Source organism: Squalius cephalus (genome assembly GCF_949319135.1).
Source record: "Squalius cephalus genome assembly, chromosome: 9".
Lineage (NCBI taxonomy): Eukaryota > Metazoa > Chordata > Actinopteri > Cypriniformes > Leuciscidae > Squalius > Squalius cephalus.
The window spans coordinates 4,625,110-4,647,470 of NC_137130.1; the positions used below are offsets into that span (position 1 = coordinate 4,625,110).

At 38.0% G+C, this 22,361-nt stretch overlaps 1 protein-coding gene across 2 annotated transcripts in view; it reads right to left on the minus strand.

Annotated features, from left to right (window-relative positions):
• The window catches only part of grb14 (growth factor receptor-bound protein 14), an 86,005-nt gene that overhangs the window by 62,478 nt on the left and 1,166 nt on the right, over positions 1-22,361 (minus strand). For both annotated transcript variants that reach the window (XM_079881984.1, XM_079881983.1), the window contains exon 2: positions 2,093-2,298. In XM_079881984.1, the coding sequence (XP_079738110.1) occupies positions 2,093-2,271 (179 nt within the window). In that variant the 5' untranslated portion in view covers positions 2,272-2,298. The remainder of the gene's footprint in view (positions 1-2,092; positions 2,299-22,361) is intronic.

A 22,361-nucleotide genomic window follows, 5' to 3' on the forward strand; every position in this document is an offset into this window, starting at 1 on the left:
GGCTGAGTGTGTGTATATGCGTATGTGGCAGGGTTTACATAGGACAGTCCCAGTTTCACAAGGTGTGTCCCAGGTAAACAGTCAATTGTCCTGACAGTGCACTTAAAAATGTCCTGTTTCAGATACATTCTGTGTTACACAGAATAAAAGAAAGTCATCAGGTCTGAAACGAGTAAATGATGACAGCATTTTCATTTCTGTGAGTAAACATCAGTTAGCAGTTTAGAGTCTTCTCTGAATAGTCACATGCCATGGTCTTAAAAAAATATATTTCCTAAAACTCTTTTAGAGATATCATTCTCAGATTTGAAATATAACATGATCAGACTCGTGGCTTTAGATGCACTGGGTTTCTACACTGCAATAAGGGCATATTTTTTGTCATAATAATATTTCCCGAAATTTTTTTTCTAAAAAAAACATTTTTCTTTATGATTTCAATAAATTCTTCCTACTGTAAAAAATTATAACCTGCAATTGTTAGCTATTTCTACCAGATTTAACCAGTAGAATTTAATCTCAATTGTAGGTCGCTTAGGATAAAAGCGTCTGCTAAATGAATAAATGTAAATGTTTTGTAGGTAAATGAATGTATTTAGGTTGATCCAGTGATATTTTTTACTTAAATAAAACCAGTTAATTTAAGCCTGGTTCAGATAGCACGATTCTTTTGTCTGTTACGATAGTCACTGTGTCAGATTACACCATTTTGACTCCTAATATCCTGTCGTGTCGTGGACAAGAAACATGTCAGACTACACGTTGCTGTCCGACCAGTCATCGCGTCTCACACACACATTCACTCGCACACATACACACGCACTCACTCACATACACGCACTCACACACACACACACACACACACACACATACACTCACACTCGCTCACTCACTCACTCACTATCTCTTGATGGAACCCGTCGTGGAGGACCGAAAAAAAATTAAACATGCTAGTCTTTTTATGGTGATGTCGTGAAGCACCGTAGACGCGACGTCGGTTGTCGCCCAGTATGACACACTATACGAGATGAAACGATCGAATCTTGCGTCCTGACGCCTGTTGTCGTTTACGAATCCCCACGACACCCTACATCAATGACACGGATCGTGCCAAAATCGGGCTAAAATCATGTAATCTGAACCAGGCATTAGATGTTATCATTTTTAGGTTGATCACAACAAACTGCCAAGGGTCTCATTTCAAATGACCGCTTAATTATGCTTCTAGTCCAAAGACTTCTTGAACGGTATCTTCGGGTATGCCATTTTTTGGGTTTGGGTTCAAAAGGGACGAGGATATCTGAATATAAAAACACGGCCACCTAAGGAAACGGGGTGTGTTTAATTCAGTTGTTTGTGTGTCTGCATCATTTGAGCTCAGTTGTTTGTTGGTTACGGCACAAATAAACGCTTCAGAGTCCTCTTTCGAGAGCTGCACCGTCATGACCTCAGAGGTACCGTATCACAAACACGCAGGAGACGTGACGTACGGGAAAGTGGCCTCCGACTCGAGCTGGAAAGTAGCAGGTGCTTGATTTGATTCCAGTGTCTGTGCCGTTGATGAGAACATCTGTTTACAGGTACAAAGTCTCGGTGGTTCTCACGTAGGCCTTGCAGAGAGCACAAAGGCAGCTCTATTCCCCGTCCGGTTAACGATTAACCGGTAGGAAACGAGGTACGGTATCGACGTGGGGGAACCTAGCGTCCTTAAGTTGCTTATTATAAAGTGTGTACACATGCATGTGCAAACATCTAAACACTCTTAAATCAAGATACATTCACTTGAGATGCACAATGACATAAGAAATGCTTAAAACAAGAGCAAATATCTGACAATGGGGTCAGAAGAATAATCATGATTTCCCTTTGAATTAAGTTTGTTATTATGACCCAGTCTGGCAGATATTTGCTCTGGTTTCAAGCATAATCAATTTTTTTTTTTTTTTTTTAGAAAACAAGACCTAATAGTCAATTTGCGTCTCAAGTACACGTGTCATGGAAAAGAAGACCAAAAATAAGAAAATCGCCTTTTGCAGCGTGCACACTTTCACGGACGTTTGCATGCAGTTGCAATAGAAAGTGTGTGTCCTACCTATTCCCCTTGAAGAGCGTGGAGACCGCAGCATTGGGCGGCTGCAAGGGCGAGCGCAATGGGATGAAGGCCGGCCCGACGACGTTCCCACTGCCTCTCGCTCCCCGAAATATGGCCGCTTTCTCCCCGAGGCTGCCAGAGGTGTGTGTCTCATCCAGGGAGTCATTCATAGCACTCATGGAGCCAGGTTACATCCAGCAGCTCATCTGGAGCACAAGACAGGACAGACACCATCAGGATAGGCGTTTGTGTGTGTGTGAAGTCAGCGTGCTCCTGCCGCTGCCACAAAAACACACACGCACATGCACACACGCATGCACACACACTCAGCCTGTGCTGCCCCTGCATGGCAGGCCGTCCTAGCCTGGGAAGTAGATCCCTCCTTCCAAAACATGATCCGCAATAAAGTTATTTTTAACTCTATGACTCCTGAATGAGCTCGGCTCGCTCTTGCGCACGCACACACACACACACACACACACACACACACACACACACACAAGCAGGCCTCTCTCTTCTGGATTTCAGTTTTTTCTTTGCAGACCTGCTCGGACAGACAAAAGGTTTCTTGGTTATAGGTATGCGACGAAGCTCTGTAATGAGAGCTGGAGTTCGGCCAGACAGTAAAACCTACTGTTCCTTTGTAATGGACTTTGCTCCACTCTCTTCTCTTCTGGCCTGAAGCCAACGGGGAGGTTGACCTCTGTGTTTGTGTGTATCACTCACGGACTGGGACTTATAAAGAGACCTGTACTGATAACAAGAGCACTAGATACCACTTTCACACTTTAGTGTGCACTAAAAACTTTGCTCTTAAAAATAAAGGTTCTTTATTGGCATCTATGGTTCCTTGAAGAACATCTGACATCCATGGAACCTTTTCAATGCATAAAAGTTTCTTTAGATTTTTAAAATGTCCTTCAAACTAAGATTTTTTTATTTTTTTAAAGAACTGCTGAACGGTTCTTGAGGAACCAAATTGTTTCTTCAATGGCATCGCTGCAAAAACCCACTTTTGGGATTTTTTTTTTTTTTTTAAAGATTTTTTTTTGATTTTGCCTTTTATTATGATAGCACAGTATGTAGACAGGAAGCAAAGTGGTGGCGAAAAGTGGTCGGGTCGGGAAAAGTCAGCGAACCGGGACTCAAATTCGCTTCTCGCCAACAAGGAATCTTTATTATAATGTGTTGTTTTACATACTGTACTTCACAAATGATGGATCCACTGATACAGATACTGGCATCATTATTGAGTCTGATGCTGCGCTTTTGTACTCGTTTGTCAGTTGCATAAACGTTGCATCACGAATAAAGAAATTTGTGAAACAAATTAGAATGGTGAAAAGAAAGATGCAACACTGTCTTTCAACTTTCAGCTTGAAAAGTTGATAAGGGCCAGATTTACTAAAAACTTGCACCAGCACAAACCCTCTTTGGGCGTTAAAAAATACTATCAGGATTTACTAAAGACACAGTGAGAAATGAGCAATGAAAAGGTGTATGCAGTCATTTTTGACCTATTGCATATGCATATAGGAGTTTCCCTTTCAGATGCAAAATTTAAGTCAGAGAGAATTTAAATGAATCATGCAGTGTGATTTACAAAGGTTTGCGGTGGTCCATTTAGTTGTATTTATGCCATTATTTACGGCCAGAAAAAAAGCATGCCTTAACCCACTGAATTTGTGCATTGTCAGTAGATCACCCGCAGAACTTTCCACTCCCATTTGTGCTTTTATTAGATTGCGGCCGCATGCTAGTTTGACCTTTTTAGTAAATCTGACCCTAAATCAGATAATGCACTGCAAAACACTAGTTGGTTTAATGCATTGGTTAATTCATGTGCTGTGATGATCCTATCCTACTATTTAAACTTCAATTTTCAAGAAAAAGGACACTGTGGCATGGAAGAAACTTCATAAAGCCTTAAGAGGAACCAGATGCAGCCATTCTGCTCTGGTTAGGCTCATGCAACATTAAATATATACAAGTCAAATATGATCTACTTATTATTAAAATAGTGTTTTCATACATGCTATAATACTTGACCATCCCAAATCCCCCCTCCCCTACTGAAATGACCATGCTAGTTTATGCTGGATTGATATCGGTTTCTACTGAAGCTGGTTGAGCAACAGTCTTTCTGGTTAAGCTATAAGATACTTAAGTAAGTGTTCAGTTGAAAATTCTGTCATCATTTGCTCACCCTCATGTCCTTCCAAACCAATATGACTTTGGTCATATGACTCTGAAAGATTATGCTGTTTTAACAACAGACAACACCGAAGTCATACAGGTTTATATGGCGCACAACCTTGATGTACATTTAAATATATGCATTTATTAAACTCATTTAAAGGGATATTTCACCACTGGAAAGATGAATGTGTATTTAAATTGGGTCATTTATGTACAAAAAAAATGTGCAATTATTTTAGAAGTTGGTGCCTTCTAGACTGAGAAAAGCCAGAAAATGTATTTTTGGCTCATGTGGATGAAAGACAACAACTCCCAGAATGCACTTGCTTCGCTGCCCTACGAGGACACTCCCAAGCCACGCCCACCGGTTACAGAGGGCAGTATCGGGAGAAATTATACAGCTAGGCTACTAGTCGACTCGAAACTGAAAAGACGGCGTTTTATCGTGAGATCCCCCTATGGGCGGGTTGAAGACATGCGGAACGAGCTCCTCCTACTGGCTGTAGTCTCTCGCCTCTGGACAAAAAAACCTCAGATGACGATAAATGATGATTTTTGCGTCATCTGAGGTTTTTTTCCAGACACACAATACAGAAATCTCTCGTCTCAGGGGGACATGAGGGAGGGGAGCACGGCCATTCGAAAATACTACCGGGTTTACGGATACAAAACTTAATGCTAATCGTGAAGTATCCCTTTAACCACTGATTAAAGTTCAACTGTCGCTGTCTCTCACGATGCTGGAAACTCTTAATGAAATGAATGACTTCCTGATTTGTTGCTTTAGATTAAATCCCCTTTACAAATACAACACAACCAGCCCAGACAAGTGAAAGGTAATAAAGATAAGAGATGTGAAAAGACAGAACCTGCTATCAGATGCGATGATAACATGCGCTGTTGTTTATCTTTCAGATCAAGTATTAATGTGCGGCTCTTCGGTCAAAGTCCCTCCTGACAGGGATTCACAGCAGGATGAAATAAACCCAAAGTTTAGCGCTCTAAACCATTCGGACCAGACATGTTTATAGCACTGCTCTCGGGGAAAGCGTTTTGGAGGACTATTACGTTAAAGTTTTAAACTTCAGTGCTTTTTCCACATTTGCTGTACTGACTTTGTCCACACACACAAGTGCCAAACTGCTCTGAGGTGATTATCCATCATTATGATATATACTTCACAAACACTGGCATGGCATCATTATTGGGTCTGATACTGCACTCACTGTACTCGTTCGTCTATTACATAAATATTGCATCACAAAATAAAGAGGAGAAATATGTTCTAATATTTGTAAAACTAATTGGAATACTGTGAAATGTTTTTCAACTTTTAACTGGATCCTATACGTTAGGTAATGCACTGCAAAACACTAGTTGGTTTAATGCATTGATTATTGTATGTGCTCTGATACAATCAGCTATGATACACATATCTTAAAAACTCAAATTAGCCTTTTTGAATAGACATTGCAGAGAGAGCATGGGAAATAGTTGAGCTATGGTGGTCATATAGTGATGCAGGTTTAAATCTGGCTTGCGACCATTTCTTGTCATCTCTTCCTCCATCATCATCTATCTAAACACAAGGCAAAAAGGCCATAGAAAAATTAAAAGACGAATCAGAAGTACAACATGCAACTAAAATTGAAGTTAAAATAGTAAGGACTGGGTCTCAATGATCCAACACAAGCTACTGCCGTCTCAGGGAACTGATCAGTCAAACCCGACATGATAAATCATATTTTTTTCCTTGTTAGGACTTGAATAAAAAATGGCCGGTCTTCTCAAATAATCATGGTACTGTATCAAAGATTAGGGACATTTTGAATTAGATGGATTTCAAGAGTATTAGAATGATTTCTGAAGGATCATGTGACACTGAAGACTGGAGTAATGATGCTGAAAATTCAGCTTTGCATCACAGAAATAAATTACAATTTAGAAAACAGATATTTACATTTTTTAATAATATTTCACAATATCAAAAAAATCTTCCTGACCTCAAACTTATGTTAGTGTGTGTATATATACATTTACACAAGCTTCATCACTGAAAGTTCTACCGGGTCTAAGACAAGGACACCCGAGGAACGGGAAGCATGGCGGTCCCAAAATAGGTGCAGGGCTAAAACACATTCTTCTGTTATCAGTCAATGCAAACGCTCTTAATTACATTAGCGGGACGTGAGAGGCACAGCTATTTCAGTTCAGCCCGACGGCCCCACACACGACAACAACCACCACAGGACAATACACACACACAGAAGGGTCTCAGCTACAGCAACGGGGTTTAGAAAGCTGATGATCGATGAAAGACGAGGAGAGAGCAACAGCGACATGCTGAATGAAGCGTGTGCTAATAGATAACCATATAAGTGCATCCGCACGGATCATCTTCCCTTTCCATATCTCAGCGGCAGTGAAAACAAATCTCTCCGCAGCGCACACCGCTAATCTTCACTGTCAGTTTTCTTCTTGCTGAGCAAAATCTACTTTGATGTATCGACTGGTGAAATTCTGTAAACATTTTTTGATTGTTAAATGCACGTAAACCATGCATTGCATTAAGTCATTAAAAGTAGCCCAACAATGGCCAATCAAAAATAGCCCAATGAACATATCCCAATTATCAAAACAAAAAATGCAATTCTCATACCTAAAATACATATTTTATATTTACTTGATAAATCGAAAACCACTATATCGTAGTGATCATAAACAGCTCCACGCAGAGCCGATCAGCCCTATACGCACACTACGCAAGTTGCATAGGGCACTGCAAATGACTCCAGGCCACGCCTCCTCCTCGTTTCAAAGCGCGTCAATCAAAGTTTACAACATCGATGAGAAAATTAAACGAAAATATCCTTCTGGTCACGGAAAGAGAGAAAAAAAAAATACAATGAGAGTGGATTGCAGGGCATCTGCATCTTTTGGTCTTTCTGTTAGTTGCTTGCTAATGCTGGCCACTTCCAGGGCTGTGTTCTGTGACTTTGTGCCCTGACAAAAAAAAGTGAGAGTGAAATACAACTATTTATTACGTTTGATAAATGACAGGGCAACGGTGTTTGTTTATAAACTGCAGCTCGGACACGATAACCGTGTTGCGCGTTAACATGCGTTCATATGCGCGTGCACGAAATGAAACGCGCACTTTCCAGCAAAACATCTGTGGGGACCAGTACAATATGGACGTGATGGCACACCTCATTACAGGCACACACACTTTTAAAATAAGACAATGATTATAGTCTCCAAGTCAGTTTAGTTACAACTCTGCAATAAAGCAAGATGGAGAGCAATGTATTGACATTGACGATTGATTTATAGGCTATACTGCATTTAAAATGTTGATTGGCTGGACATACTGGTCAATATGGATGCACATCCCTCAGTAAATAATAACCATCAAGTATCAAGCATTGCTTTTATCATTTACCTCCCTGAAATGACTTTTTGCAGGTTGGGATGTCTGATAATTAAATTTGTACTATTTAAAATGTGAATTCTTGATATTAAAGGAGACATATCATGCTTTTAAATCGTTCCTTTTTACATATAAATCATACATTTGTAGTCTATATAAAGCGGAACTGCAATGCTTGGGTCTGAATTCCTCATTATTATAGCTCCACAGGCCCCTTTTCTACCCCTTTTCTGATGTGCGTCTGAGAGCAACTCGTTTTGGTGGGATCTCTTTAAATACAATTGAGACACTTCATACCCCGCCCCCTCTCCAGGTTGTAGCGGTGACACTCGGTTCAACTCCACCCCGTTCGGCCATTTTTGTAGTTTGATAGCAGAGATACGATTATCTAGCGGCACAGAAACGATTTATTCACACGTTATTAACAAAATGTCAACAATAGAAGACTTGTCCAGCCAGCCTTACATGTTCGAGCCAGAGTCGGAGCCGGAGCGAGATGAAAATGAAGACGACAAACCTGCAGAACAACGTCTTCATATGGATGTATCGCAATGGTGTGTTACTGTATTTACACATGAAACTTTGGTCTTCCGACCTTTTACCACCGTGTCGATTTATTTTGATTAATATGTGCGAGGGAGAGAGAGCAAGACAGCGTCTAGTTTGGAGACGGTGTCTTGTTTACACTTTCGCCTGGCTCCGAAGAGAGAGAGAGTGCGCGCGCGCGCGACCGGGTCTCTCTCTCTCTGCTCGTTCTTTCAGTTAAACATGCGCCCTGTCACAAGCGCAGCAGTTCATCAACATTAGACGGTGTAATGAAGCGTGTGGGTTACTACATCCAACAACCGAACATTTGAACTTACCCTCTCGTAACTTCTGCATCTTTGAGCTTGGACTACAAAATTGCAGCGAGAAATAAAAATGGCGGATTGCTCGAAGTGTTGGGCTGGAAGTCAATGTCCTTATTTGGCAGTTCCGCTGCAAATACTGTGACGTAATAGTTCACAAAACGTCATAGATAACAGAAAAATCGGAACAGGTTGAAAAATATGACTAAAACAGAATATAAAGATATCAACGAAGCACCTGAAGAGAATAATTTCAACTTTTCTGTACTTCTAAACACTCCAAATATACAACAAAATGCATTTAAGGGCTAAAAAAGTGGATTTAGCATATGTCCCCTTTAAGAATGTACTTTTTCTAGTAACAATGTATATTTCTGATATCAGGAATTACATTTTCATTAGTACTAGTTTAAGGAGGGAGGATTGTAGTGGGAGGTCAGGATCGGCTCTGGCTCCACGGCTCCCTACCAGTGTCCCTCCTTCACAAAACTTGAAAATTCTGTCATTAGTTACTCACCCTCATGTCGCTCCAAACCCGTAAGACTTTTGTTCATTTTCAAAACACAAATGCAAATCTTTTTGATGAAATCTGAGAAATTTCTGTCCCTCCATTGACAGCTACGCAACTGAAACTTTGACGCTTCAAAAAGTTCATAAAGAGATCCTAAAATTAATATGAATTGAGTTGTTTAACCTATGTGAGTGCTTTGTTTGTGCACAAAAAAAATATTTACCACTTTATTTACAAAATAGCAATCTCCAACGCTCGTTTTTGAGAGCATGAACGTGCTTTGAAGATTAATATTTTGTAAATAAAGTAATAAATTATGTTTATCTTCATTTGTGTTCTAAAAATTAACAAAATGCTTACAGGTTTGGAGCGACATGAGAGTGAGTAATTAATGACTGTCCCTTTAACATCTAGCAGTTTTATCATAGGTAGAAAACAAAATATTTCAATAAAACCGACTTGGTGGTTGAAACTGTCCACAATGATTTCAACCTCTAAAACACCAAACATCAGTTAAAAAAAAATAATCGAGCAAAAATGAAGATTAAGTGAAGTTGAGCAAAGTTTCTGCAGCATTTGTGCGCATATACAGATGCTTACTCTGATATTTTAAGGAATGCAATGGAATTATGTGTTTTTAATGCGGTTTAAGTGTCCAAAATATAGCAAATAATCAAGCTATTAGTGCCAGAAGAATGATAATATTGATAAGAAATCTGGAGGCTGTGCATTAGCATTATTTAGCATTTTGTTTTAAAAAGAATTCCGATTGAAATTGCATGAACTGATCAAATGTATATACCTTCGATACAATTCATTTTCCTTTATTTAACCAGGTTAACACCTCATTGAGATAAAAAAATATATATATGAGTGACCTGGCCAAGAACGCAGCAACAAGTAACATAAAAGCCAGATAAAAGCATCTGCCAAATGCACAAAAGTAAATAATTTTTTAGCTGATGCAAGTCAAACATTGCCATAAAGGTTTGAAATGATCTGCATGGTTTCAGACTCTCTCCTGAGGGTTTAATTCAGTGTCCTGTAATGATCAATGCTGTCAGGAGTAGATCAGCTTCTGTCATCAGTCTCAGTGACGTCGACATCGACTGACACAGACAGTCCGAGCACAAACGTGACTCTATGAGCAGGACATCTGCGGATCACAAGGCCACTGCTAACTCAAACAACCTGTCTTCACATAAACCTCTATATATGTCAGGTTACATATTAACATTCAAAACAGGCACGCTGAATTCTCCATTGAAATTTAACTTCGGATTCAACCTTGATTTCTGGAAAGGGAATGCTAGCGGTCAGTCGGTTACATTTGTCAGAATTATAAAAAAATATATATATTAAAAAGTATATATGTTACCGGCAAAGTGTATAATCCGGCATTCTATAGAATGCCTAGGTAATGTATAGAATTAGGTAATGTATTTTTTGCAAAAAACATCAGGAATTCTATACATTGCCTAGGCATTCTATGTTAACCCATGTGACAATGAGCTGATGAGTTGAATCAGGTGTGTTTGATTAGGGAGACAACGAAAACGTGCAGTGTTGGGGTGCCTCCAGGACAGGTTTGGGAACCACTGTTCTATACAATACCGGGATTTCACACTTTGCCGGTAACATATAAATGTTACATGATCAGTGTTTCCCCCCTTCATTGTGTTTTTGGTTCAGTCCTGTGACCTAGTTTTCCATGATTGCTCTAATTAATCATGTCTATCACCTGTGCATTGTCAATCACCTCATTAGTTATCTTGTTAGTCCCTGTGTATTTATACCTTGTGTTCTCCTTCAGTCTCGTCAATGTAAGCGTGAGTGTTTCCCCTGAGTGTTTCGTTATTAAAGCCCTATTCAGATGGGACTAGTTTAACAAGGAGAGGTGGGGTAAAGTAATAGCTTCTCTGTGATTTTAGTCCTGTCTGAAAGTGCCATCTCAGTATTCATTACGGACAATGTCAGTAAAGATTACACTGACTTTTACCTTCAGTAAAAAGGACTGGAAAAATTACCTCAGGGAACACTAATCCCGTGCGAATAGACCCGCTGTAAATATGTATGTAAACATTCCGTAATTTCCTGTTAAAAAGTAGTTTTCCAAGTATGGGGTGCTTGAAAAAGCATTCAGTTGCGTTCTAGACGCTGGGACGAATCTGTGGCAAAACTCAAGTGTTTTCCACACACTGTTCAGATCAGAAAGCACATCTTATAGGCACGAAACATCTTTTAGCGTTAGATAAGTGCCTATTACCAACACAATCCAATCTGAAGTTAATTAATACATTGTTCGACCGGACATAACTGTTTTATATATGTATAAATAAAATATAGGTTATATGTGTTTGCACACATGATATCAGGAAGCAACGTAATACACACATGAAGACAGGAGGGTGATGGCGATGCGTAAATCGGGTTACCCCTCCCACTTCTGCTAGTTTTACTGAGATCTCTTATCCCGTGCGAATTGACAGAACATCCTGTGGTAAAATTACTTTACTCCATCTACCCTTGTAAAGTTAATTCCGTCCGAATATGTATACGAATACGAATACACGTAACGTGACAATAAAAAGTTGCAAAATTCTTTTCTTTTTTTCATTCAGTGGTAGAAACAAGCTTCCACACTGAAGACGGGAGTAATGATGCTGAAAATTCAGCTTTGCATCACAGGAATAAAATACAGATTAAAATTGTGATAATATTTCACAATTTTACTGTTTTACTGAATTTGAGCAAATAAGTGCAGACATTAAAGCATTATAAAAAACTTTTGAACTGTATTGTATTTTTTTTTGTCAGAAATAGCATGATTATTGTAGTATACATTTCTCATCCAATTCTCCCATTCTGATGCATGTAATGCACATTTATTTAATAGTTTTATAGTTTTACTGTATGTCAACGATTGTCTCATTTGCCTCTATTTTTATTTGTTACAAGGAATTATCAGGACAAAGTTGATCCTTAAATGAAAACTAACTGAGACTGACATGTCCTGAGTGAGTCGGAGGCTGGAGCAGAAATATGACCTGTAGTTTGTTAGCATCACTAGTGTCATCTGCAGGAATTATCAGATTAACCAGCATTCATGCATCTGTGCTGGAAACTGTTATTCTTAGACCGTCACGTACAAGAGCATAATTGTACATTAGAGACACGGTGCGGACTTTAGTCAATTGACCTTGAAAATACCACTATCTGAAGCCCATTCGGTACAAATCCCATAGACATACATTAAAAGAGGGATATGGGAATGGTGTGTTTTAGACATCTAGTTCACTGGAATCAGAATCACACCATGTTTGTTCGTTTGGCCAGAGGAGAACGGGTCGCTCGACTGAGCCTGTTTTTCCCCTCTTTACCTCATCTAAAGCAATATATACAGCAAATATCAACTGCGTGATTATTGTCACAAAAATGTAAAGGGTATAATTGCACAGCAATAAAAAGTTAGATTTAAAGCCAACTTTATCCGCATACATACAGTTTACTCACATTAAGGTATATATACTATATAGCAAATCTCAATTGCATGATTTCATTCAAATTGTAACTATATTATCATCCAGCTCATATACATCTAGTACACAAGGCAGCAAGATATTAAAGGGCTTATATATATAATGCCCCTTTTTACAATATGTAAAATAAGTCTCTGATGACCCCAGAGTGTGTATATGAAGTTTTAGCTCGAAATACCCCACAGAATGTTTTCTACAGCATGTTAAAGTTGTCCCTTTTTGAAGGTCAATAAAAACGCGTCGTTTCATGTGTGTCCCTTTAAATGCAAATGAACTGCTGCTCCCGGCACAGAGGGCGGAGCTTCAAGAGCCCCTGTGTGTTTGTGTGTTAGCAGCTCTGATTACCTCACGCAGACACACACTAAAATGTCAGAAACTGTTCTGCCTTTTATGTTTAAACTGGAGTCAAACAATGATGGAGAGACTCAAGAAGAAGAGACAACATGTAGAATGCAACAGGACATTTCTGAATGGTTAGTTGATGATTTTATGTAGCTGATGTGGAGTTAACTGTCTTCAAGTCTTTGATTAGCATAATCTGTCATGATAATCTATAAATCGCTCGTGTGGGAACTATTGTAAGATTCCTACAGAGTGACATGCTATTGCATTTGTGTTACGTACTGTATTGCATGTGAAAAGACGGATGCGACAGCTTGAGCAGACTCACAAATGTGCGACTACAACAACTCTTCCTCTTCTCAACATGGACTGCGTGTTTTTGGGGGCGGGTTTATGTAAATTCTAGGGTTTGTGATGTCACTTACCCGGGAGGAATGTGGTGTAGTCTCTACCAGCCGTATGTTGTAGTCCTTAAAGGGCACCTATTATGCAAAATTCACTTTTACATGGTGTTTGAACATAAATGTGTGTTGGCAGTGTGTGAGCAAAACCACCCTAGAATGATAAAAATCCACCCAGTGTTTTTTTTACAATCTCAATAAATCATAAGCACTGTCTCAGAATGAGCTGTTCTCAGATTCGGCGCAATGTGACGTATAATTGAGCAGGCCCCTCCCACGACTGTTGAGTGACACTTCAGTTTGAGCCTAGACCCGCCCTGAGTGAGCTGGACACAGAGTCCGCCATTGTTCGACGCTTGAGCAGCTGTAGACAAGAATGTCTCCTAAGCGATTGAGGTGTGTTGTTGATGGATGTAAGAATGAACATAGCACTCTTCATTTACTCCTGTTGTTACTCAAGGATGGATCTGTACTGTTTGTGATCAAGCTTACACTCTCCGGAGCAACAGGCCTAACGTGACTGGACACGGAAGAAATGAAAGTGCGAGCGTGCTCTTTATGACAGCTCTTCGAGTCATTTTACGGATATAAGGTTTACCAGTTTATTTAGCACCCACTGAAAAGGTGTGTATATTTGTTTACTGTTAGTTGTAACGAGTGTTTTGTGTACTTCGCTGTGTATGTTGTTGATAATGAAAGGGAGAGAGAGAGAGAGAGTTTATGGATAAGACTTTAATGCGCACTTCTTATACTATGTTTATTCAGCTCTTACAGAGATTCTCTGGAGTAAAACTAACGCTCATCTTTTGTGTGATGTACAATAAATTTCACTGAACTCATCAGTATATTTTGGTCATCATTCGGACGGGTTTTGCTACAGCTTGTATTATAAAAGCAGATGACAAATAAGTTATAACCATAATTAAACTAAACTATACCTGTTCTATGTCCATAAAGCATATATTCTCTGGCTCTGTGGGCATTATTGTCCGACTCCGAGTCGAAATGAACACCGCAACTGAGAGTTTCTGTTCTGATATTATCAGATGAGATTGTCCGGATTGTCCTGACTCTGAGCGCGAGCTCGTGAGGCTCCGCCCCCTGTGCCATGCAGCAGCAGTTAATTTGCATTTAAAGGGCACACACTAAAACAGCGCGTTTTTCTGAGCCCCAAAAAATTACAATTTAAACATGCTGTAAAAAATGATCTGTTGGGTATTTTGAGCTAAAACTTCACATACATACTCTGGGGACATCAGAGACTTATTTTACATCTTGTGAAAAGAGTCATAATAGGTGCCCTTTAAAAAGCGATTTCTTTAAAAGCAAATATCTCCCTTTTCTTTGAACTTTGAGCGTTGTAACTTTGCAGATGTTGTTTATGCTAAAACAGCAACATTACACACTAACTAAAGTTAGAATAGTGAAATCATAATCAACCACCCCTTTTAAGATATTATAAATATTATCATCATGATTTTCTGTAAAGCTGCTTTGAAGCAAAGCATATTGTGAAACTTATTATTGGTATTATACAATATAAGTATAACTGCATTTTATTCAGTGTAAGAATATTGAAATAGTGACTGTGTAAACATGATTTCAGTTAAAAGTAAATGTTCATAAATATAGGCAATTAAAATAAAGTTGATGATCTTATTTATGTCTGTGGTCTGTTTAGATAATGTCTTATTTTCAATCTTAATCTGTAAATGTATTTAATTTATTTATACAATTTATGCATTCATTTATATTTATGGCTGGCTGCAAAGGATGTTTTGACATATGAAGGGGGTCCAATCCTTAAAAAAAAAAAAAAAAAAAATCTCATACAGTTGTTGAATGTCCTGGGACAAAAACAGGTTTCTGGAATGCTGCTGTTCTGTCCCAGTCAAATAACTGCCACTGTAAATCACTGACACGTTCGTTAAGGAACCGTCCCAACATGCATACTTCACATGTTTCACTTCATCTTTAATTGCAGTTCTTTGTTCTTCCAGTTTTGCTTTGCAGAATCAGCAAAAGCAGTGAAAACTTGTGGACTAAAATATCATAAATGTGCTGTAAAATATGCATTATTGTGGGATATAATAGGGGTGTGAACCTACACTGGTCTCATGGTTCGGTTCAATTACGATAACTGTGTCATCGATTCCGTTCAATTCGATATCACGATGCACTGCGTCCTCAATTTTCAATTTTACTTCACATGTATACAATTTTGTCAATAAATAAATAAGTAAATGCTAAAATGAGACAGTAGCTCTGCCAGGTGTTAAAGCAACACTAAAGAACTTTTTTTTACCTAAAAATAATGTTTCCAAAATTGTATCAGTGGTTCATTAACTTGTAACAGGGTGAATGGCACTTCGGCATTCACTTTGCGGCCGCATATATCTGCTATAACCACACTATGCAAGTTTGCCAGATCGGGTCGCGTTTCTGTAGTTCAAATGAGACATAAGAAAACTACAAATTTGACTTGCGTTACAGTAGTCATTATTTTGTTTTTCTTCATTTCTGATGTCGCAATACATCATACTTTCATAAAATCATGCAACATACTCTACCTTGTCTGTGGACATCGTTCATTCTAAAGCCGGCGCTGGATAAACAGCGAGCGTGCGTGCGACAGTAGGCTACGGTAGGCTAAATTATTTACGACAGCGGTAACGGACAATTCCGCTTATAACCTGTAGGGGGACCGAAGAGGAAAAGTTATTTAGTGTTGCTTTAACAGCTCGGGGTGAAAACGGCTGACGTGGTTCCTCAAGTTAGTGGTATTACCCCCTGAATGATTCATTTGTGAATGTGAATGATACAATTTCACCGCAAGATGGGAGAAATTCCTACACAGTGTACCTTTAAGACAATAAGATGGGATTTTAGAGATAATTAAAAAGATTTTAAAGCCAACATGAAACTATATTTAATGCACCTTCTTGCTCTTATTGTGGTCAAATAAATTCCACTCCATTCTGGTAGTAACATCAACTTTTCATGATCCAATCGATTCCGGATGGATAAACTGAACGTCCAGTCTGCGTTTTATCACAGTTTCACTCAGCAATACATGAGATTACAGCAGCAAAATATGGAAAAAGCTTATGGAAGGATGAATATGAAAGCAGTCTAAATACTGTTTCCTTTTGTCTGAATTCCATGCTAATCTTTTTAATGGCAGAATGATAAGACAGTCTGTTTAATAAAGCCGGTTACATAACCCTCAACAACTCAACAAGCCACATCATTCAATCATGCACTCTTTTATCAGGAGATAAACGGAAAGTCTTTGAATACTAACTAAGAATGCAACAATCTCAAAAATGGACCTCTGAAATATTGATAGGTAGACTTCAGATTGCTGCTCTGACAGAAATTACTCTAAAGTCTCGCTTTCACGGAAAAGATCTCTTTATTTCCTCGTAGACAGCCATGAGATTCAACAAAGAGCAAATTGAGACTTTAGAGATTTCAGAAGAAAAAAAAAACCTCTTGTACATCTCCTGTGCTTTAAAAGAGAGCAATAGAGGGCAACAGTCGAGTTATGGAAGTATAAACTCCATTCAGTTTCTCCATAGGGAAATTGATATTGAACGATAACTTATAAACCTATAAGGACAGCCCTACTGTGAGTTACGAGGGTGTTAATACATGGTTTTGCTTCTGTTGAAGCGTCAGCCCACATTATTTCATATTATTTTTAAAATTAGTAGAAACGTGAAATTATTTTAGAAGTTGGTGCCTTCTAGACTGAGAAAAGCCAGAAAATGTATTTTTGGCTCATGTGGATGAAAGACAACAACTCCCAGAATGCACTTGCTTCGCTGCCCTACGAGGACACTCCCAAGCCACGCCTACCGGTTACAGAGGGCAGTGTCGGAAGAAATGATACAGCTAGGCTACTAGTCGACTCGAAACTGAAAAGACGCCGTTTTACTCGTGAGATCCCCCTATGGGCGGGTTGAACACATGCAGAACGAGCTCCTCCTACTGGCTGTAGTCTCTCGCCTCTGGACAAAAAAGCCTCCGATGACGATAAATGACGACTTTTGCGTCATTTGAGGTTTTTTTCCAGACACACAATACAGAAATCTCTCGTCTCAGGGGGACATGAGGGAGGGAAGCACGGTCACTCAAAAATACTACCGGGTTTCTACTGATACAAAGCTTAATGCTAATCGGTGAAGTATCCCTTTCACATTGGAATTCCTGGTGAAAAACTACATTTCCCATGATGCTCTTCCACAAGAGTGTCGAAAAAAGCAACACGCTCCAAAAGAGCTCTTTAGCTCCGCCCACTCCCATGAAGCACTGCGAATGTCTCTCAAATCTCAATCAAAATACTGAAATGTTTTTTTATTTGATTAAGCTGTTCGCAATTCTTCATGGGGTTGTAGTTCTTTCTATCACTTATACTTTTTTGCTTCAAATCAAAGTTTGTAATGTTATGATTCACCTTGTATCTGGTTGGTTTGGTTCATGGCTTATAATGCTTTAACAAATACGTTTTTTGTTTTTGTTTTTTTTTATCCCAATGGGAGAAAGGAATGGAAAAAAATACTTCTGAAACCAACGCTGTTAAAAAGTACTTCATATGATTTTTCTGCATAGCCTATTGGATCCATACATCTATAATTGTGGAGAATATGACATTAAATTAAATAATATAAAATGATGTACAATAAGGGCAGCATTGAAATAGGCTGTTACAATACATTATTCTTTCACACTTCATAATTATTTTACAAAATCACACCTAAATGAGTTTAATAATCCACAAAACCTGGTGTGAATCAGCAGTTTCTGTCTTGAGCAATTCCAACTGTGCTTTACAAAGGCACACTGATAACACGAAACCAACTTAATAGAGAAATCCTGTAGAATGTGTTTACTTTGCATTGGAATACGCTTCTTTCATTACGTCAGATCAGTTTATTGGTCTTGTTTCAAGTTCGGGTCATTCCTGTTATGCAGCAATGCTCTAACTTAAACAAAAAGGCTTTAGTAAGTAGGCTATTCATTAATGTATTCCATAAAATATACATCAGACTTCATAAGTATGATCTGCATGGTGAGACACTTCAGCTTAATAATTATATATGACTTGATTGTTTACATAACGCAAAAAAAGAAATAAATATATACAGTATATATATACACTCACCTAAAGGATTATTAGGAACACCTGTTCAATTTCTCATTAATGCAATTATCTAATCAACCAATCACATGGCAGTTGCTTCAATGCATTTAGGGGTGTGGTCCTGGTCAAGACAATCTCCTGAACTCCAAACTGAATGTCAGAATGGGAAAGAAAGGTGATTTAAGCAATTTTGAGCGTGGCATGGTTGTTGGTGCCAGACGGGCCAGTCTGAGTATTTCACAATCTGCTCAGTTACTGGGATTTTCACGCACAACCATTTCTAGGGTTTACAAAGAATGGTGTGAAAAGGGAAAAACATCCAGTATGCGGCAGTCCTGTGGGCGAAAATGCCTTGTTGATGCTAGAGGTCAGAGGAGAATGGGCCGACTGATTCAAGCTGATAGAAGAGCAACTTTGACTGAAATAACCACTCGTTACAACCGAGGTATGCAGCAAAGCATTTATGAAGCCACAACACGCACAACCTTGAGGCGGATGGGCTACAACAGCAGAAGACCCCACCGGGTACCACTCATCTCCACTACAAATAGGAAAAAGAGGCTACAATTTGCACAAGCTCACCAAAATTTGACAGTTGAAGACTGGAAACATGTTGCCTGGTCTGATGAGTCTCGATTTCTGTTGAGACATTCAGATGGTAGAGTCAGAATTTGGCGTAAACAGAATGAGAACATGGATCCATCATGCCTTGTTACCACTGTGCAGGCTGGTGGTTGTGGTGTAATGGTGTGGGGGATGTTTTCTTGGCACACTTTAGGCCCCTTAGTGCCAATTGGGCATCGTTTAAATGCCACGGCCTACCTGAGCATTGTTTCTGACCATGTCCATCCCTTTATGACCACCATGTACCCATCCTCTGATGGCTACTTCCAGCAGGATAATGCACCATGTCACAAAGCTCGAATCATTTCAAATTGGTTTCTTGAACATGACAATGAGTTCACTGTACTAAAATGGCCCCCACAGTCACCAGATCTCAACCCAATAGAGCATCTTTGGGATGTGGTGGAACGGGAGCTTCGTGCCCTGGATGTGCATCCCACAAATCTCCATCAACTGCAAGATGCTATCCTATCAATATGGGCCAACATTTCTAAAGAATGCTTTCAGCACCTTGTTGAATCAATGCCACGTAGAATTAAGGCAGTTCTGAAGGCGAAAGGGGGTCAAACACAGTATTAGTATGGTGTTCCTAATAATCCTTTAGGTGAGTGTATATATTTTTTAAAAAACAGGATGGAAATAAAGAGATAGAGTTAGAGCTTGAAGTCTTTTTTTTTTTTTTTTTTATGGATCCAATCGTACCAACCCAAAATAATACATCACATCCATTAATAATACTCACTAATGTTTGCGCTGATGTTTTCCCTCCAAAATGATGTCACTTCCTGGAGGATGACGGCATTAAGGAAGTGGCTTTTGTTAGTTAAAAGGATTTGGATGGAAAATAATATTGAGGGCACAGAAATATTCGTAAAATTATTATGGATTAAAACGATATCAAGAAAATGTTTTGTTAGAAACATTTTGAAGTGAGAAAAGAAAACATGGAATATTTCTTAGTCAACATGAATAAACTTACAATGAGCAATACTTTTGTTACAGTATTTATTGATCTTTGTTAATGCTAGTTAATAAAAATCCAGCATTGTTTGTTCATGTTAGCTCTCATTGCATTAACTAATGTTAACAAATACAACCTTTGATGTTAATAATGTATTAGTAAATGTTGAAATTAATATTATTAACTACGATTAACAAATATTGTTCATTCTCAGTTCATGTTAACTAAACTAGTAATTAAACCTTATTGTAAAGTATGAAATCGCCTCAATTAAATTCTTCTCTTGAAAACTCACTCAACTGTGATATTATGATATTCTCCATCTTTACAAACTGTGTCTTTAATATTGTATTCAATATAAGGCTATGGAAAGTCACTGCATAACAGGAATGACCCGTTTCATGTTCCTAAATAATCCCACGGGAGTGACGGCTCATTGGCAGTCAAAAGACAAAAAAAAAAAGCCTGACTCTCTTTCCAAAATATTTCTAGGCCTGATTTGTTTTTTATAGTCCTGAAATACAGAGCACATTTACTTCATGTAAAAGTTCTTTGTGAGAAGCGACGCTCCGTGAAACCAGTTGCTTGTGTCAATGCTTTGCAGGGAACCGGTTGAGGAGTGACTATCACATGGTCTTTTCATTTAAGTGCATGAACCAGCGTCACACAAAAGACTCGCAGTCGCAGGACATACAAGAGCAGATAATTATAGCCTCGAACCATCACTACAATCGCTGCATTCACTCTGTAATGTGGCATTAACATGCAATCTTGTTACTACCACACACTTGTGTTAGTCGACCGGCCAGGCGGAGCCACGAAGACCAGAGCGAGTCTGTGCGGTTACTGTTACAGAGACAGACTAACGGTTTGAGCTCTCTTCATCAAAGCCAAATATTATCGCTTTATTCTTCATCAACAGCATATAAAAATCAAATAAAAATAACAAATCAATTAAGAAATATAATAATTATAACAATATCATTATATTTCTTTATTTATTTGTTTAATTTTTAAAATTGAAATAATAATAATAATAATAATAATAAATGTTTTTATTCATTTGTTTTTAGAATTGAAATAATAATAATAATTATTACACTAACAAAAGGTAGCTGCCTTAAATTAAGTACAATCAACTTGAATGTTTAAGTTATTTCAACTTAAATTAAATTAAACTGACTTAAAAAATGAGTTGAATCTTGCATAACATAAAAAAGATAAAAATTGCTTAAAAAAAACTTATTTTGATGTTAAAGAAATGTAAAAACATATGTTGTCATAACTTATTGATCATATCATTTTTGACAGTGTATTTATTTGATTTGTTTAATTTTCGTAATTTAAATAATAATAATAATAATTATTATTATTATTATTATTATTAATATTATATTTATCAATTTGTTTAATATTGATAATTTAAATAATAATAATAATAATAATTAATGATATTATTATTATATTTCAGTATTCATTTGTTCTTATTAAAATAATAATAATAATTATTATAAAACTAAAACCATTAAATAAATATATTATTACTACATAATAATGTTTTGCGGTAAAATAATTAATGGTGATAAATATGTAAAAATAAATATGTTGGTGACAGTTTATTTTGATGGTCCCATTTAGACATTGTTTCAAATGTAAGTAACTTTGCAACTACATGTCAACTATAACTCTCATTAGAATAGTCATAGACTGTCTGCATAATATCTGTTAATACTTTATTCTGAGGCTCCCCAACAGACATTATAATGAATAGAAGTAACTTTGCAACTACAGTACATGTCAAGTTATTCTACTAACTCGTAACCCTACCAGTCTACTAATAGTCTACTAATACTCTAATGAGAGTTATGTAGATGCAAAGTTACTTATAGTCAACAGACTGTCTAAAAGGGTTCATCAAAATAAAGTGTAACCAGTATGTTCTGTGAATATGCATGTGTGTAATTTTCTATTTAATGTAATATAATCTGGACTAACTCCATTTAACAACGGCAGAGTCATCAGAAAAGCATTCAGAATAGATTTAAAAGATTTGAATCTCATTAAATAAATTAAAATCTCCATAATTACACTGAATTAGATCCGCCCTCAGCGCTTCAAGCACACGCCCTCTTTCCGAAACCACACCCTCCAAAGACCTCTCAGCCAACCACAAATCAGCAAAGCCAAACTCGTAAAATTATTAATTGGCAGAAGGACAAAAAAAATCTGATTGCCTAAAACTCTTTTTAGCTTTGAAGAGTCGATGCT